Source organism: Poecile atricapillus, chromosome 7, assembly GCF_030490865.1.
Source record: "Poecile atricapillus isolate bPoeAtr1 chromosome 7, bPoeAtr1.hap1, whole genome shotgun sequence".
Lineage (NCBI taxonomy): Eukaryota > Metazoa > Chordata > Aves > Passeriformes > Paridae > Poecile > Poecile atricapillus.
In genome coordinates, this window is record NC_081255.1 from 6446932 (window position 1) to 6464517 (window position 17586).

General features: G+C 44.3%; 1 protein-coding gene across 1 annotated transcript; it reads left to right on the forward strand.

Moving 5' to 3' along the window:
• The first annotated feature begins 1055 nt into the window (after positions 1-1055).
• Positions 1056-10329, forward strand: LOC131581125 (tenascin-N-like). The gene is made up of 3 exons (XM_058843058.1): positions 1056-1269; positions 1759-1839; positions 10150-10329. Exons 1-3 carry the CDS (start codon positions 1122-1124, stop codon positions 10278-10280), a joined length of 360 nt encoding a protein of 119 aa, XP_058699041.1. The 5' UTR covers positions 1056-1121; the 3' UTR covers positions 10281-10329.
• The last annotated feature ends 7257 nt before the right edge of the window (positions 10330-17586 follow it).

A 17586-nucleotide genomic window follows, 5' to 3' on the forward strand; every position in this document is an offset into this window, starting at 1 on the left:
GAACTCCACAGAGAACTGTCTGTCTGTCAGCTGGGGTATTGTGACTGATATGGATAATTATCTCCTTACCTATTATCTGTCTTGGTATGAAATGATGGTGAAACAAATCCATGTGCCCAAAGAGCAGCTCAGCTATGAGATTGTACTGATGCCAGGGTGGAATCTCACAATGTCACACTTCCATCACATGTGAAGGGGATTGCCAGTGAGGCCAAGCATCTAGAAGCAAGTACAGACAGGAACAGGTAGTATTATTTGAAGAGTCAGATGTTGTAAACCCTTAGATTTCAACAAGTGAGGGGAACTGCGTGCTGGAGAGCACTTTCTCTTCCCATACTAGAGCTATGTCATTGTTTTCTGGAGAATCAGTTCCCAGATTTGGATCATGAGGGCTGAATATATTGCAGATTTCCTCTCTTTCATTTTTCTTGTCCAAATCCTACTTGTGTTGATACCTGTGAATTCCAGGGAATTTGTAGTGTTGCCTGCTGCAAGAAGCAGGAACGGAAGCATGCAGGATTAAGGCAGCATGTTACTAAGAATAATGCACTGTTCAACTGGATGCAGAAAGAACTTTAAAGTAGGCAGGATGTCATGCCTAGATATTTACTGTCCAAACATGTCTGCAGTAGTGAGTTCTCCTCATAGTCTCTTCCCAGGACTGAAAGAGCATGATCCTGCTGAGGTTAAGAGGATGAGTCTGCAAAGGCTGTGTATTTGAAGCAGTCTCTTGAGAACTGAAACATCCTTTGGTTAGCAGCTGGTACTATGCTGTCTGCTTGTACTTGGCAAAGACAGGGAAAAGCTTGGTGATTTTGATGTTTTTCCTGCTTCCAGCACAACAGGTGGGAACTGAGAGCCAGCAAACACCAGAGCTGGACGGTTACCATGGATAAAACTAAACCTGTTGAAGTAACAATTGTGCTTTCCTTGCTTGACTCCTCAGTTTGGCTGAGGAAAATGTCTTGTGTCTCAGAACAGGAAACTGGGCAGGGAAGGAGCATTGTTTACTGACTTTTCTGTCTTCTATTTACCTTTTTGTGCTGATGCTGCTTCTCTACATCTCTCTCCTGTCTTTCCCAGTCCAGTCTGCAGTCAATGCCATCTGGGTGCCAGAGGAGATGGAATACTTCCTGGAAGTGGAGTGGGTGAGCCCATCAACAGATGTGCATTACTACAAGCTGAAGTTCAGATCCCTAGTGGAGATGGATGAGAAGCAGGTCATGGTCCCCAAAAGCAATGACCCTAAGAGCAGATACATCCTCACTGGTGAGTATTTGTGGGTGTTCCAGACTGGGCAGGAGCAGGAAGAAGTGGCAGGAATGATTAACTCAGACTGAGACGATTCTTTTGTGTGAATGTCTGGTGAGATCTGTTTGGGCTCCCCTATCACATAAGGAGGGGTGTCTCCACAGGGAGAAAGCTATGCTCTGTAAATAGCAAGTTTCCAGGCATATTCATTCATTTAGTTCTGTCCTTGTTAGGAAAAAAGTGCATTCTTCTGTTTCAGAGCTGATATTATGGAAATCCCCACCACAGAGCATTGAGCAGCAGTCAATATGCCTGCCCTAAGGGCAAGCCTAGCTCAAAGGTGCTATCAAAGCATTGAATAGACAAAAAGCAAGTTGGATAGAAATCTAAACTTTAAGTTCCCTCTGTAAAAAATCTGGAGCTGGATAAACTAAACAAAACAGCTTTCTTCAAGAAAAAATGCCATCTTCCCTAATTGTTGGTAATGCTCCCTTTTGTTCTTTGTAGGCCTGATACCTGTAACAGAACATGTCACACCTGTGAAAGACAGCACAGAGGGGAAACCATCCTCAGTGACTGCCAGGACTGGTATGTGGAAAGTTGCTTTTACTACAGTGATGTTACTGTAGGGTTTGGGGACAGATCTTTCAGAATTCCAGCACAAAAGGTTCGTAATTGACTGCTTCTTCATGCATGACCTGCAGCCAGGTCTGCTTATGCCTTGTCTGAGCTTGTATATTAAACACTAAACCCTAAGCCTAGCTCAGTCTTTTGCTTTAATTCTTTAAAGTAACTTCACCCTTAACTTGACTAACAGCTCCATCCAGACAGGATAAATGTAGTGAGTTGGTCTCTGTATGGAATAACAACTCTGTTGACTAACTGACTGTCTTAAAGAAAAGTGGCAGAATATTTTTGAGCTATTCTATTGCAAAGGAGACCTTGAAGAATTTTAAACTCTCATTCTACTTACAAGATTCTGGAATTTCTGAAATTCATCTCTTACAAAAGGGTAGGCATGCTGCTTCCAAAGTCTGAAAAATTCAATATCAGGCCTGACATTTCTGAGGTTGTTGTGTAAATTGTTCTATTAAAATGAAATTTATTTTAAACATCAAAACCTACAACCTCCACATTGTCATTTTAGGGCTATTCTTCTGCCCTGTGTAGACTCTGATTATCTGGAATACCCTTGATTTGTGTTTTCAAGCTGTTCTTGACAGACATGGGGGCTGCAAAGCTTCTTAAAAAAGGAAAATAATAACCCAAATGCTCATATTCTTATATAACCCCTGGAATTTAGGAGATGCAAATAAGCAAATACCAGCTACTTCAAGATCTACCACCAATCTCTGATTCATCAGCTAAAATAGCAAAACCCTGGGGGAGTCTGACAGACAGGTCTGCAGGGAAGGCAGAAAGGGAGGAGCAGCAGATGGCTAACAGTGGAAGCAGAGAAAGGGTAGGCTCTGTACTTGGAGCTGGGAGGGGGCAAGCCAGAAGGTTGATGCCAAAATGATTTTTGCTTTTATATATTCTTCATTTATTTGTAGCTCTGTAGACTATTGCTGTATAGTTCTATAGTTCCTGGCTCACTCCAGCATTTTTCCTACTCTGATAGACAGAAAGACAAAACACATTCCAAAAGACACAATCCCAATCTTGTTTCCTCTGGGAACCAAGGACGAGCTACCTTCACAAGACACTTTCCTATAAAAAACTGGAAGAAGAGGGGCCCCAGAAGAGTTTGAACCAAGGGGGAGAATTACCTCATCACCTCTGTTTCTAATTGGTGATTCTTGTCAATTATGCTAATTTGCTAAACTTATAAAACTGTATTCGCCCTATGTGAGGTGGGCATTTTTTCATACTTGCCCCTAGAGGCCTCCGATTAAAGACCAGCTTTTATATTACCTCCTATATTAACATTGCCTTGAAATTGTGATGTTTTATTTCTAGATCTTTAAGGCATCTAGGTCATCCTCAAGTTGGTATCTGTGGAAGGCAAGACAGGTAGCCTGCAAGCTCTGCCTGCAGAAAGAAATTGAGAGTTTCATGTAAATGGTAGAACATCCTTTCTTTCTCCTGGTTTCTCATGGATGCCTTTCTTCAGAGGCTGTTGGGGGAAACCTAAGTGAGTGTTTTGCTGGCCAAAGAAGCAAGGCAAAAATAAAGGAAATGTGTACATGGAATGGTTTGAGTTTAAAGGGACTTTAAAGATCATCTAGCCCAATCCCCTGCCATGGGCAGGGACACCTTCCACTATTCCAGGTTGTCCTAAGCCCCATCCAACCTGGCCTTGAACACTTCCAGGGTGGGACTGCCACAGCTTCTCTGGGCAACCTGTTCCAGTGCTTCACCACATGCCCAGGGAAGAATTTCTTCCTAACATGCCATGACAGGTTTTTTAGGAGTTTAATTCAACTGGACATAGCTAATCCTGCACTTTGAAATGCTGTCTCAGCCCAACTGACCTGTCAACCGACCAAGGGACAGAAGACACCAACACTGCCTCATGGAATAAAGAGGAGGCTCCCTTAGACAGGTACATGGGACTCTCAGCTGATTGAGACACCAAGGAAATACAGGTGGGCAGTGCAAATGACATGATCACCTTACTGGATCTGAAGCCAGACATGGAATATGTTGCTGACATCTGCTCAGAGAAGGGGCCCCAGAGGAGCAAGAAGGCGAGCACCAGAGCTGTGACAGGTGATTTGTAGCAGCAGGTTGGTTCATTGTCTCGAGCCAGCCCATGTTCTCACTGGGCAGCTCCTGGGCCATGCAGAGAGTTCAGTAGTGAAAAGCACTGCATATGCAGAGCAGCACAGCCCGTACCCAGCTGCAGTGCAATTAGACCTAAAGAACAAACTTGATTTTCATACCACACAAGAAAATAATTTGCTTGGTTTTTCTTGCCACAGATGAGCGTCTCATGCTGCTAACGAGCTGAGCTGTGATTATTCAAATTCCCAATTCCCAGCATGTGCTGCTCTAGGGTGGCACAAACAAGCCTCAGCATCTTTCATTAAAACGAAAAGTAATGTATTTTCATCTCACAAAAGAGCTGAGATTAGTACATGCAGGTGGGGAAATCACAACTTTTCTGTAGCTAATGTGTGGTAAATCACAGTGCAGCTAAGCTGGTATGTGGTAGATTACACTGTGGCTGTTGTACATTTGTGCCCTGGAATTTAGAGCCTCCAGCAGAATAAGAAATGCTGTTCCATTAATTTGAGAGGCATCTGCAAGACCTTCACTTCTCAGGCTGCTAAGATGTATTTAGTAATTCAGTGAATTAAAAAATCTTAACCAAACAAACAAAAAAAGTTGTTCCCTGTAAAGGTCATGGGTGGTATGGCTGTTCTCAAAGGGCCACATTACTGCAGGCTGTTGTGTTGTGATATGAAATTAAGACTTCTGAAATCTTGTGTTATATTTCCATCTGAGAATTGGGCAGGGAAAAGAGTGTAACAGTAGGAAGAATTAGAAAGTGACAGAGAGCTGCATTTCATAGATCCTGAGCAGGTGATTTGGGGTTTTTTTGTTCTGATTCCCAGAACAGCTCAGCCAAGATGATGTTGTGATCTTTAGAAAGCAAAAGCCAGTAGCACCATATTCTGCCTGGGCTCAGTGTCTGCCTGGGCAGTGGCTGTGCTTTTGTTGCTCCCAAAGAAAGAGCCCTGATCTCATAGCTGTGAGGAGGAGACCTAAACCCCAGCTGAAATACCTCAAAACTGGGCACCCCCCTACTTGCTAGTTCAGGCCCATCCTTGGCAAGAAGTAAAGGATGAGAGGTGGAAGAAATCAGCAGGGCCCATGAGGGGAAGGAGAAAGAATGTCCCTGTTTGGACACTCATGTTTTTCACTCAGCTTTTCCACAGAAACCAGCAGCCTGTCTCAGCCAGTGCAGGGCAGAGGGATGACTGACCCTGCCAAAGCTCAGCCACCTCGGCAGTGACATGCAGATATGGTCACCAATGTGCCAAAAATGGCAGAACATAGAAGCAGTTAGCACACCTATTTTATCTTCCTTGCAATGTATCCAGCAGTACAAAATGATTTGTCTCCACAAATATCCAGGGGTGACTCGCTTAAGTAGTGGCTATTTACACTGCATGGTCAAAATACAGTTTACAGCTAAAGATAAAACTTCTGTTAGATTTACCAGTTTGGGCTAGAGAGAAAAAAAGAAGCAAGCTTTTGGATGCACAAAACCTCTTTTAGGTCTTTAGACATAGAATCTTTTTCCCAAATTTCATCTGTTTTTCCAAATTATTAGATAGTCTAATAAAACACACTACCTCTGGCTGTAAAACTTGTGTTGTCTGTGTCTTTAGACCATTGTGATTACCACAGCCCTATACTAAAACTTCTAGTAAGTTTTTCTCATAGAAATTGACAGCCCAACTATCAGTAACAACAAGCATCATCACAGAGAGATTCTAATTACCTGGAGGTACTATAAACAGGTCATGTTATAAATACTAAGAAGGATTGGGGTAAACAAAGTCCTTGCAGCAGTGTCTCTTACGTGTTTGTGTAACCTTATTTTAATTGGTTGATTTGTTTATCCTTCATCATGCAATAGGGAAATATTCAGCTCCTTGAGATGAAGAAATTGAAGTGCAGAGAGGTTAACAGCATATGGGCCACGTTTCTTTGCAATAGAATGGATAATCATGGTTCCTCAATTGTTCTCATGTTGCAGTCCTGGTTAAGGATGTGTAGTGATCTTTCTAATGTGTTTCCTGTTTATAACAACACTATAAATCTGAACATTAGAATCCACTGAAAGTGGTGGCAGATGTTGACAAGACTCATCTCTAGGCCAGGAACTTACTGGAGGGAAATGCATAAATGTGTACCTGGGTTACCTTGGCCTCTTAACAAAAGAGCTTTGGTTGTTTTCACTTTCTGGACAGATGACATGTGTGTGTTCTTTGGAGGCTTGTGACCATAACAAAGCAGGAAAGTAACATTATCATGCTCTGTAAGGGCTTTTCTGTCCAGGTCAGGACTGGCTGTGCTGTTTCCCAGGAAAGCATCTATTAGAATTAAAGACAGACCTTTTAAACCACCTCAGACCTTGTCACCTTTCAGATCTGTGGATCCAATCAACGTGTGATCAGAAATAGGACTTGAAAAACGAAGAAATTTGAGGGGAAGCAGTGTCACAGGTGACAGCACAGCCTGAATATGACAGCCTGTGTTCTTTGCTTTAACTGTCTCTGCAGAAATCAACAGCCTGGCTCACCTGGCTGTGCCTCAGTGCCTTAAATGCCTTGCTGTACCTCTTCATTGTCAATGCCAAGTGTGGTGATTAGCCATTGAGATCCAGTAAAGCCACAGATGAGTTAGTCCTTGCCATCCTTTGTTTCCTGAGAATAGGAAAACAAAAAATTTAAGGGAAGGGTATGTGTCTTTTTACTCTGCCCTTTATTTCATTGTAATGGACAGCACAATGAGTCTGGTAACTGGCCAAGTGACAGAGGACTCAGCCACCATCTCCTGGGACAGAGTCCAAGCTCCCGTGGACAGGTGTGTGGTGAGCTACACTTCTGCTGGTGGGCACACTAAAGAAACAGAAGTGGGGAAGGACAGGAGCATTACCACCCTTCCAGGACTGAAGCCAGGCATGAAATTCACTATCCATCTCTGGGCAGAGCTGGGGAGCAAGCAGAGTAAGAAGGCAAGCACTGACAGGGCAGAAGGGAAAGGAAATGGGATGGAAGTTGTGCATCAACCCAGGCAGGCATCTGGAACAACCACCAAACCATGTCTGAAATGCAAAGAGTAAATTTATTTCAATACTTCACTAATTGGAGGATCCCAAAGCAACACCTGGGCAGAGACACACAGGCAGGTATGCCAGCACCATTAGGCTCAGTCCCATTTTTCAAGGGTCCATGCGTGTGTCATTTACTTGAACTTTGACCCCCTCTCTTCCAAGACAGGAAGCTTAAGTCAGTATGAGTGCCTTCAAGTCTCTCCAAACACCTATGTTATCTCTGCACAGAAATTCTGCTTCTCAAAACAGACAGGATAAACAAGAGTAGACATAATATATGGCGTTTCCCACACTGTTATTCTTCAGGCCTGGGCATTCCCAGCTGCAAGGTCATTGAATGTACTATCTTCCTCACCATTATTCCACTTTCAACCCTTTCCTCCCAGCAGATGGATCCTGCTTTATTATTATTTAATGTTTTATAACATAACAGAGTACTTTTTGCATTGCTGCACAGTGGTAGCCCCACTTAAATAATTAAATTTAGTATTTAAATACATGCATACAGGCTACCTATAACAGAGACTGCTGCTGTAGGTGATTATAAAAGAGGCAGATGTCATAATGCAAGAGTGATGGCAGCTGATGGTCCTTCTTTCACTAGTCCTTAATCAAAAGCATGCAGTGCTTCATGTGCTGCTATCAAGCCTAACAATAGCAGGTTTAACAACCAAAATGAAACCATTTTAGAATTGGGGACAGCTAAAAATAATGGTTTGCCCTTTGACTTGTGACCTTAGGCCAGTCCTAGGAGACTGCTAAGCAAGTTTAAATTTATTCAGTTCAGTCAGCCGTAAGGACTGTGATGTACTGAGAACATTTGGGGTTACACTAAATCCATTGACCTTGCTAATGTGCTTTTTCTAGTTTATGCATTCATCTGGTGTGAGATAGAACAGTTGAAACTTGGATATTGGGCAAAATGCCAAAGAGTTCCCTGCTGCTTACAAAGATCAAGGGCAGCTGATGGGGACAAATCTTGAGGCTAAAAGGCTGAACCTATCTGAAACCAGAAATTCATGGAGAGTTTCAGCAAATGAAAATATTTTTTTCTTGAACAGGCATGAAATTGGAGGCGCCTGGGAATTTTGCATGAAGTGAAACTGCAGAGAAGGAATGCATTTAACATTAGTGGTGATATTTTTTTAAATATCTGCACAAAAATAAATGATACCTCTGCTAAAATAATACAGCTTCTGAGGAAGAAAAGAATACATTTTCTCACTCAAGGTGCTGGCTGATTACTCCCTGGCATTAAAACTGGTTGTGGCAGGGAGCTGCCCTGTGGTGGCCCCCTGCACCCATGGGAGCTGCCAGCTGGCCTTTAAGGGCAGTGCTGTGAGAATGCAGCCTCTGAGGCTGCCCTTCCCATCCTTTGCTCCGTAGGATGGATTTGGTACCTCTTAGCTCCCTCTCCTGTCCAGCTGGAGATACATACGTAGTGAACTTGTCTGAGGAGGTTTCTGAGTTGTTTCACTTAAAGCAATTGTTTAGTGCTCTCCCAAATGAAGCACGAGTTCATTAGATAAAGGACTACTGTTCAAGACATGAGCCTGGTGTAAGGTGCTCTGGTTGTAATGAATGGACAGCGTTTTAAACAACATGGGCTGTGAACTGCAGTGCTACTGTCCATGCTGTTATATTTGGTGTTTTGATTTCTTCCTCTCTGCCTTTTTATCTGCTTTAAGCAGTAGCACTGTGCATGAGGAGTGCAGCATTTCCTGGGAGGAGCCAGCCTGCTCAACTCTTCTTTATCTAAGACAGACAAAGCATGGCCTTGTGTTTTTCTGTGGCCTTTTCACAACTGCATTATTTCACTGATGCATTATAATTTTTGTTATGCTTATTCTTATTCTTCAAGGCCTGGGAAGTTTTGTAGCCTGGTATATACAGAAAGGACAGACAACAATGTGCCTATAGTCTTCCAGGGAGATCTGTGGAAGAGCAGAAAATTGAGATAAATTATTAATTTATAGTTTGATATAAACTCAGGTGTGCTTCAGGGCTGGAGCACTCTTCTCTGGAAACCAGCACTTCCCGCAAGGACCTCCTCTGGATCTCCTTGGAAAGGCATTAAAACCATACTCATCAAATTGTTTCCTTAAGATGTTCCTAAAATATATAGAATATAGCAAGCACAGGATGAAGATTAGGGAGAAGCTGCTTCCAGTGTTTCTACTTTCAACACAGATTTAAAAATTGGATTTATCTTGAGGGAAGCACTGCAGCCCCCTTGTTGGCACCTCATAAGATGTTTTTTGACAACTGCTGTTAACTGACATTCCATTAAAATAATTCTGTTCTTCTCTTTGTGCTGACCTTGGGCAGTCTGACTGCTCAGGAAAAGTCTGGCCAAGTCTTTGATGCCAGTGAAGGAGCTGATATCCCATATCCAGCACAGACTGAACTGTAAAGCTCTGGGTTTCTTTATATTCCTGTGTTTACTAAGGAAAACTGAACCATAACAACAACAACTTTGAAGTCATTCTTCACCTGCAGTAGGGGAACAAAGGGTAGAGGCTCTCAGCAGGCCACATTAGAGATGTGCTCCAGGACTGGAGCATAGAGCCTAAACCTGTCTGTGAGTGCTCCTCAGAGATTAACCTGATGGAGACTCCTCAGGCAGACATGTGAGGAGCTGTGGGACACTGCACAGTTGAGCCAATTGCCAGGCTCACAGAACATGCCAAATCACACAGATCTGTAGAAGGCTTGTAGTGTTTGGTTTGGGCTTCTACTGCTTGCTAGCTATGAAGGCCACTGGTTGACTTTCAGGCAACTGCAGTTCAGCCCAAGACCTGCACTGCAGTTTGTGTCTTTCATTTATGCAGTGGTGTAGCAGGACTTCCCCTTTGCCACGGAAGAACTTATCTATTCTATCAGCTGGTGCAGAGCTCAGCTCATCTTCCCCCCCTTACAGGAATCTGCTAATTGGTGAGATAACCCAAGCCAGACCTCTGTCCTGTAGTGAGTTATTTCTGATACCAAGGTGGTGGAATTCCCAGCTGACCATAAACATCTTGCCTTGAGAGCAGATTGAAGGGAGATAAGCTTTGAATTTCTGACTGACAGACTTTACTTTGCTGCTTTCTGTACTTCTGTTCTAGTACCCTTGTCCATAGGAACCCACTTTACAAACTATAAAAGCCACACAAAACTTTCACAAAGGAGAAGTCTTTTGCACATTCCTTGGAAATGCATGGGGACCTCTCCTCAAGGTGTGGGATGCTGGCCCTGAGTTACTCTTCTGGAAGCTGAGCGAAAGGAATATGTGACCCTACCATCAGTTGTTGGTAAGCTATGTTGATTCCTAATCTATATTATTTTTTTCTAGCTATAATAAAGGTACCTTTATGTTGTGCACTGTTTTATATAAATCTACTAGTAGTACTTTGTTTTAACCTGTGTAGAAAGTAACTCTCTTTGAGGTATTTTGTCTGTTAATCTTCTGTCTATTCAATAAATAACTCATGTATACTAGATCTGATTTGCTGTTTTCAAGAACTTGTGAGCCAGGGCAGTTTAGGTGCAGGTCACCTGAATTTAAGCTGCTGCCAAAAATCTGAACCTGAAGCAGGGTTTGTCTAATGCTTTCACTCAATCCATAACAAATGGGAGTTGACTTTTCTTTTTGCATAGAGATTGATCCTCCCAAGAACTTCCGTGTATCAGGTGTGACTCATTCTACTGGTGTAGAGTTACCTGGACTCCTCCCACAGCACAGATCAATGGCTGTTCTCTGAGCTACCAGGGTGAAGATGGTACAAGCAAAGTACAGGGAATTCCTTGAATTCCTCAGGCCTGTAGACCTGAGGAATTACCCCTGTGATTATGGGCTCTGCCAGTTGGGACTTGTTGGGTATGTGGACCACAGAAATTTTGAGTGGGAATCTATGTCATATGTGACCCAGGGAGGGAGAGCTCAAGGAAGGCAATGTGCTGCTGTCATGTGTTGAAGGTGTAGAGGGACTTAGTGACACTGGAAGTGTCACTAACTTCCCAACAGATCTTCAGGTGCCGAAAACATGGTTGCCTCTTCACTTAGAATAAGTTGTTATTGTCCTGGAAGGACAGCACCCACCAGGGGCAGGGTATCCTCAGTGTCCTAGGAGTGTTTCTTGAAACTTTGGTCCCAGTCTTCCTTCCGAGGAGATGGACTTCATGTTTCAAGGATGCAGGGTGAATTTGCCTGTCTGAATCCTACAAGAAAACCTCTTAAATACATATGGGGCTTGGTGCACTGTGGTCCAGAAAAGCTAAATACTGTTCTGAGTTGGGTTGTGCTTTGATCTCTTGTCACTTGGCAGGAAGTACATCTGGGTCCCAGCAAATGATTGTTTGTGCTAGAAGGGCTGGAACAAGGAATGAGGTACACAGTCTTTTTGATGGCCTACAAGGGAGACTGCCTGAGCAGAAATAGGGCAGATTCTCAACAGGTAGCAACTGGCCTTGGATATTGCATTTTTCCCACATGCTCTGCAGCTGTTGTGCATCACAGCAGAGATCAAAGATAGAGTTTGTGTCCTATGGATGAACAGGGAAGCAGTGATCATAATGAAACCAACTGGCAAATCAGTGCTGTTACTCCTGGCTGGGTGTCTGTTCTCAGCCACACCATCTGGAGGCTTGGGAACACGGTGTGACTGTGAGTGGAGATTGCCCATGCTGGCCACCAGTGCTGGCAAGCCTTGCTAGCCACATGCAGGACAAAACCTGCTGATGAGAGGCCAGTGAGCAGGAGAGAGGATGACAGTGCAGGAGATCTTTCTGCACATCCTAGTAATGGCAGGGAACAACAGTGTAAATAATCTCAGGGCCTTGGGTAGCTGTCCAGGTTGTTCAGAGGTCAGGAAACACACACCAGAGTGACAGCAAATCAAACATTTCATGCCAGCGTGCTATGAAAGCCTCTTGTACTGTGTGAATGCCCACAGGGGTTGCCAATTGTGGATTAACTGTGAAATTCAGAGAAATTAAAGTCCCTTTTCCTGCCACTCCCAGCTTTACAAACAAGGGCTCCTCTTCCCGCTCTTATTGAAAGCCAAGGCTGGGTCTTTTTGTATGGATGGAAAGGCAGTGACAGGACAATGATTTTAAACTGGCAGAGGGCAAGTTTAGATTAGATATCAAGAAGAAATGCCTTACTTAGAGGGTGGTGAGCATTGGCACAGGTTGCCAACAGAGAATGTGTCTGTCCCATCCCTCGAAGTGTTCATGGCCAGGCTGGATGGGGCCCTGAGCAACCTGATCTAGTGAGTGGCATCCGTGCCATAGCAGGGGGTTAGAAAAAGACAAGCTTTAAGGTCCCTTCCAACCCAAACCATTCTAGGATTCTATGGTTCTGTCTCTTCAGCCTTTGGGGACCCTATCTGTGTGCCAGCTCCCAGGCAGTGAGAAGGCCAACAGCTGCTTCCTGCTGATGCAGCTGGGCCCTGTGTGAGTGCACAGCAGGAGCTGCTGCTTTCTGTACTTCTGTTCTAGTACCCTTGTCCATAGGAGCTTCCCAAGCTGTAGTGCCTCCTCCTGCTTTGCTGAGGGACAGTTTTTCCCACTCTGTTCACACAGTGAGCTTCCTCTACCTGTATCCCTCGGATTGCAGCCAGGTGCAGCAGAATAGAAATGCCTCCAGTGGTATGTACACCATTTACCTGAACGGGGATAGCAGCAGGCTGCTGCACATGTACTGTGACATGAGCGCTGACAGAGGCAGGTGGATACTGAGTGAGGCTCTGCTCCTCTTCCTGCTTTTTGATAAATGTAATCACATGGACATGACACAAATGTTAGTTGAGGCTCCTTTCTCTCTGCTGAACTCCTGTGTTTCAGCTCCTTCCTGAATGGAGTAGTATGTTTTAGGGAGACTGGTGGGTGCTGAGGTACCCAACAGTCTGGGGTTATGTGTATGTACAGTCAATGAAGTTCAGCTCATGTCTGTCAGTGTTTTCACTGCTGGTGCTGTGAGCATGTACCTTGACTCTGGCCACACAGGAAGTGTTGAATGACTCAAAGGAATCTGAAGGCAGAAGCACGGATGCTTTGAGGTGGGGAGTGTGTGTGAATGTGGAGGAGTGAGGTCTCAGGTTCTCTGATAGCAATCTCCCTAAACAACCAGAGAAAAATACTGCCTTTTTCACCTTTCAGTTATACGTTATTTTCTCCACTGAAATAAATTGTTGTGTGTTGCTGCCAAGCCCCTCTGATCTTGGTGAAGTTTAGAAACCCAATTGCCTTGTGGATCTTGTCTAAGCTTGTTTTGTCTAAGTGTTCAGATCATGCATAGATTTGTGGGAAGTAAACTGTAAAATTTGTACAACTAAGTATTTTGCCCCAGTGTTATGTGAAGCCAGAAAATGCAGTGTGTGAATCAGGGAACTCAGCATTAAATAAGGCAAAGTTTTTGGAGAAAGAGCCTTTAAATGTTCTGGGAAAAATGATGTTGCAGTACAGCCAGTCTTGTGCTGGTTATTTGTTATTTCTGTCTCTTGCCAGAAACTGAGATAAGACAGAATAAACTTGGCAAATTGTCATGAAGCCTCAAGAAGGGAAGGAGGAGGCAGGAAATAGTGATTTAACCAAAATGGTCATGGAGTGAGAGATTAAAACAGCAAAGGTGAACAGGCATCCCACTTTAAAGAGTAATTGTCTTTTATTTCTAGGTTTTGACAAGCTGCACCACCTCAGGAGCTGCAGCTCCGTCTGCTACAAGCTCTGTGGATTTGTGGACAGCCAGGGAATCTGTCTCTGCTGTCTATGATTTCTTCTAGGTTGCCTCAAGGCTGTCAGTAGGGAATTACAGAGGCAATGTTGGCAAGGAGGGCCTTGTACTTGTACTGGTGCTGTCTCTGCCCAGGGAAGCAAATGCTGGGACCTGTGTATTTGTTTTGTCAGTAGCATGGGAGCTCCTTAGGTCAGGATGGATCAGATGTGGTTCACTTTGAGGAGGAAAGTCTTCCTAGGGAGACTGAGGGGAATGTGCCCATGGGCCTGTCTCATGCTGAAGACAGGAGAAGGAATTGCTTGTTCGTAGGGAAGAGAGGGCTCTGTCACTCAGGGAAATGCCTGAAAAGGCAATTAGAAGTTTCCACGAGGTAACCTGTGCTGATGGGGCAGCAACTTCTGGGGCTTCCCAGCTGAGAGGGAATAAAAGTGTCTTTTATTCAGATGGGAGTTTGCTCAACAGCAGTGCTGGCTTCTGCCACTGGTAAATCCTTACTATTGCTGTTGTGTCCATAGTCTTCCAATTATCCTTTAATACCCTCTTGCCGTAAGGTTTAGATCTTCAGCTGGGAGGATCCACCCCTTGGACATGCCCTCTAATAGCAGTGCTTTAGAGATTTGTGTCCAGACCTATCCTGTGCTGTGGCTTTCCCCCTGCCAGGCCTGCTGAAGGGTGGATAAGCCCTCAGGCTGAGCAGCTGTAGTAACTCACTATCTGTGTCTTTGATCCCTTCTTTTAGAGGTTGCAAAGACCTACCACAATGGCTGGAAGTTCACAATGTGGGACAGGGACAATGATGTGGCTCTCAGCAACTGTGCCCTGATGCACCAGAGCGCATGGGGGTAAAGAACTGCCACCCAGCCACCCTCAGTGGGAAGCACAGGGAGAGAAATCACAGGGAGGTGAGCAGCAGAGCTGGTGTGCTGATTATTTCTTCATAGCCTGAGGAAAATATGTGGAGGGAGTGTCTTTCCTTGCAGGAGGGATTGCCCTCCAACTCAGCTCATTAGAAAGCAAAATGATCCATAACAAAACTTACAGCTCTTACTCCCTCCTCCCTGGATCCAGAGGACCTGAGCTCATGGCTGCCTGCTGCTTGTGGGCAGTCATACATGAGGTGGAGCTGTCTTGATCTCTGAGGGCATCACCTAAAGGAACACTCGCTGTCTTGCTCTGAGCAAGAACTGATGCTTGCTCACTGTCTGATGTAGCCTTTCCCTTGGTTTTTAGTGCACACCTTGGGGTACATCTCGCTGTACAGGCTTAATTTGGGATTGAAGATGGTTCAGTCCTCTGTGTTCCAAGCTAGATAGATGTTTGATCTCTATCAAGAGTGTTTGAAAGACTGCTTATAATTAAAGTGTCTGCTTATTGGAGGGTTAAATGGTATTTGAGGTGGGCAGTGGTAGACTCCTAGCACCTGGTCTGAGCACTTTAGTAAGAGAAATTCCTTGGTCTTCTCCCAGGGTGTGAACTGGAAGTCATGGAAAGGACATGAATTCTCCATCTGTTTTATGGAGATGAAGATTCATCCTCATTCTTCCAGTAATAAGCCAGTCCTGGGGAGGAGGAAGAAGTCTTTATCAGAGAAGAGGAAAAGGTCAGGGCTTAAATAGAACTCTGTGCAGAACAATACCAAATTGATTCAGTATTTCTTAACAAAGTTTGATTCAGACAGCTTTCTCCAATACAAAGGAGACAATAGCTGACCTATGTGGGACCCAGGGACATCTGGATCTGCAGGCCAACCTGCTACCAGCGTTTGGAGCTCCTGGTGGGTGATGTTCCAGAGAATAGGAGGGGGCTTGTAGGGGCATCATGCTTGTAGATACTCTGGTTGACTAAGCATGACAAGGACCTGCTTGATCCAATACATCAAATTCCATGAATTTTGTGTAAAGCAAGCCTCAACACGTTGTTCTTTCTGAAACCTGGGCTGCAGATTCTTCTTGATTCTGTCCTTCTCTGGTGCCATCCACTTCAGACTTACAAAAACAAATTTGAACCTACTAACATATAATAGCTCCCTAATTTACATCAGAGTGAATTTTTCTGAGACTATCACCTCTCCCTGTTTTGGTCTGAAGTCCTCCTCGTTATTTGGGCACATTCCCTGTTCTTCCTGCAGAAGTGGGTTTTGGGAAATACTTCCAGTCTGCTGGCAAGGCTCATTAACCCATTTGTGTTCTGTAGACTGGATTCCAGTGTCACATCTCTGCAGGTTAAAATCTTGCTATTTTTCTTGTGTCATGTTTCCCAGCCCAGAGAAAAACCTAAGGAGAAGTGGAGTAGATTGATGTTCACACTCCAGGGTGAGGCCCAGAACAGGGTGAATGTAAAGGTCTGCCCTCCTCCAGGCTCTGCTCACCATCTCAGACCTGCCTTTCTGTACTGCTTGCTTACAGACAATTAACCAAATTCCCCATGCAACTGTTCCATCTGCTGCCTTCTGGTTTTTCATCAGCAGTGTGGCAGGTAGTGATGCTGAAATGATAACACTTGTCATCCACCCCTAAAATGAGCATTTCTTGGAGTTAAACTGATCCTCTGTGCCTCAGTGCATGGTTTCACATTTGACTGCTTTTTTGATTTTGTTGTTATTTTTTTTTTCCTCACAGCCATAAAGGTGAGGTTTATTTTCTTTCCCTGAGAAGATATTAAAATTCTGGACAGCCAGCTCCAGCCAGGGAAGAAGTATGATCTAAACAAATGATGCTTGCTCAAAGGCTTCCTTGTCTGAGCACACTGGGACATGGTTGTCCCATGTCTTAATGGCCTTTTCTATTGCAGTGCTAAGCTGAGTAATACATTTTAAAGAATCCTTCCCAGACTTTGGAGAAAGTAATAAAATCTCAAATAAAGGAGGTCATTAAGTATTTCTGTCTTCTTTGCTTTGGGTGGTAGAATTATTTTTCTTCCTGTTTAAGTATTTTGCACAAAGTGTGGAAGCATACCCAGGCCTGGAGTGGGACTGTGCAGGTTAGGTCTTTGGGGTGTGCTCTAAAACAGGGATGGGGATTGTGCTGTCTTTGTGACTAAACTCTGTGAAGTGTTTAACTGATCTGTGCTTGTTAGGACCTGGCTGAGGAGAGCCAGCTAGAGAGTTGTCTCTCAGAGGTGAGGACTGAATTCTTCACCGTACTGTCAGGGCTGTGCCTCTTGGGTAGACAGGTGGGCAGAAACTGGTCTGAACTGTGTGAGGATATCCAAGCCCTGGTTTGGGGGAAGGAGGAGACTAATGGTGAGAGGAGTAGAAAGGAAAATTGCACTTGAAGTGTTTTGCAGGCTCTGTGCTAAGAGCATGAGAGAAGGACATGGGAGAGCGATAAGGGCTCTTTATTGTGAAGTGTTTTCTCCCTGTTGCCCACTTGTCTGTAGGCAAGGACAGATTTTAGTTTGTTATTCAGCTAAAGGGCTCAGTGAAGTCATCAGGAAGGTGACTGAGAGGGAGAGGAGGACTAGTCTCACACACAGGCACTCTAAACATTAAGTATATGCTCTAAAAAACAGCAGGCGTGATTGTTACCTTTGACTTTTTCCTGTGCAGCAGCAAAACATAATCCCATTCTAAAGCTGAATCCCACCTGGGAGCAGGGATTCTTCTCTTAAGCGGTATAAGCTCTGTTTTTGAGCTAAAGGCAAATGAGACACCTTATTTGCAGTTTCTGAGGAGAATCTATCTGTCACACCTAATGCACCTCTCTCAGCAGGAGGGGCAAAGTGTCAGCTGCTGGAAAACCATCGCAGAAAATCAGTATTCCCGAACAGCCACAGGATGGCATTGTCTCTTCATGCAGGAGACACTTCCTGGTATCCAGCTGGCCTC

Coding starts and splice junctions, on each gene's coding strand:
- LOC131581125 (XM_058843058.1), top strand. CDS start 1,122: ATGGAATACTTCCTGGAAGTGGAGTGGGTGAGCCCATCAACAGATGTG. Junction 1,270..1,758: donor GAGCAGATACATCCTCACTG/GTGAGTATTTGT, acceptor TGTTCTTTGTAG/GCCTGATACCTGTAACAGAA. Junction 1,840..10,149: donor CTCAGTGACTGCCAGGACTG/GTATGTGGAAAG, acceptor CTTCTGTTCTAG/TACCCTTGTCCATAGGAACC.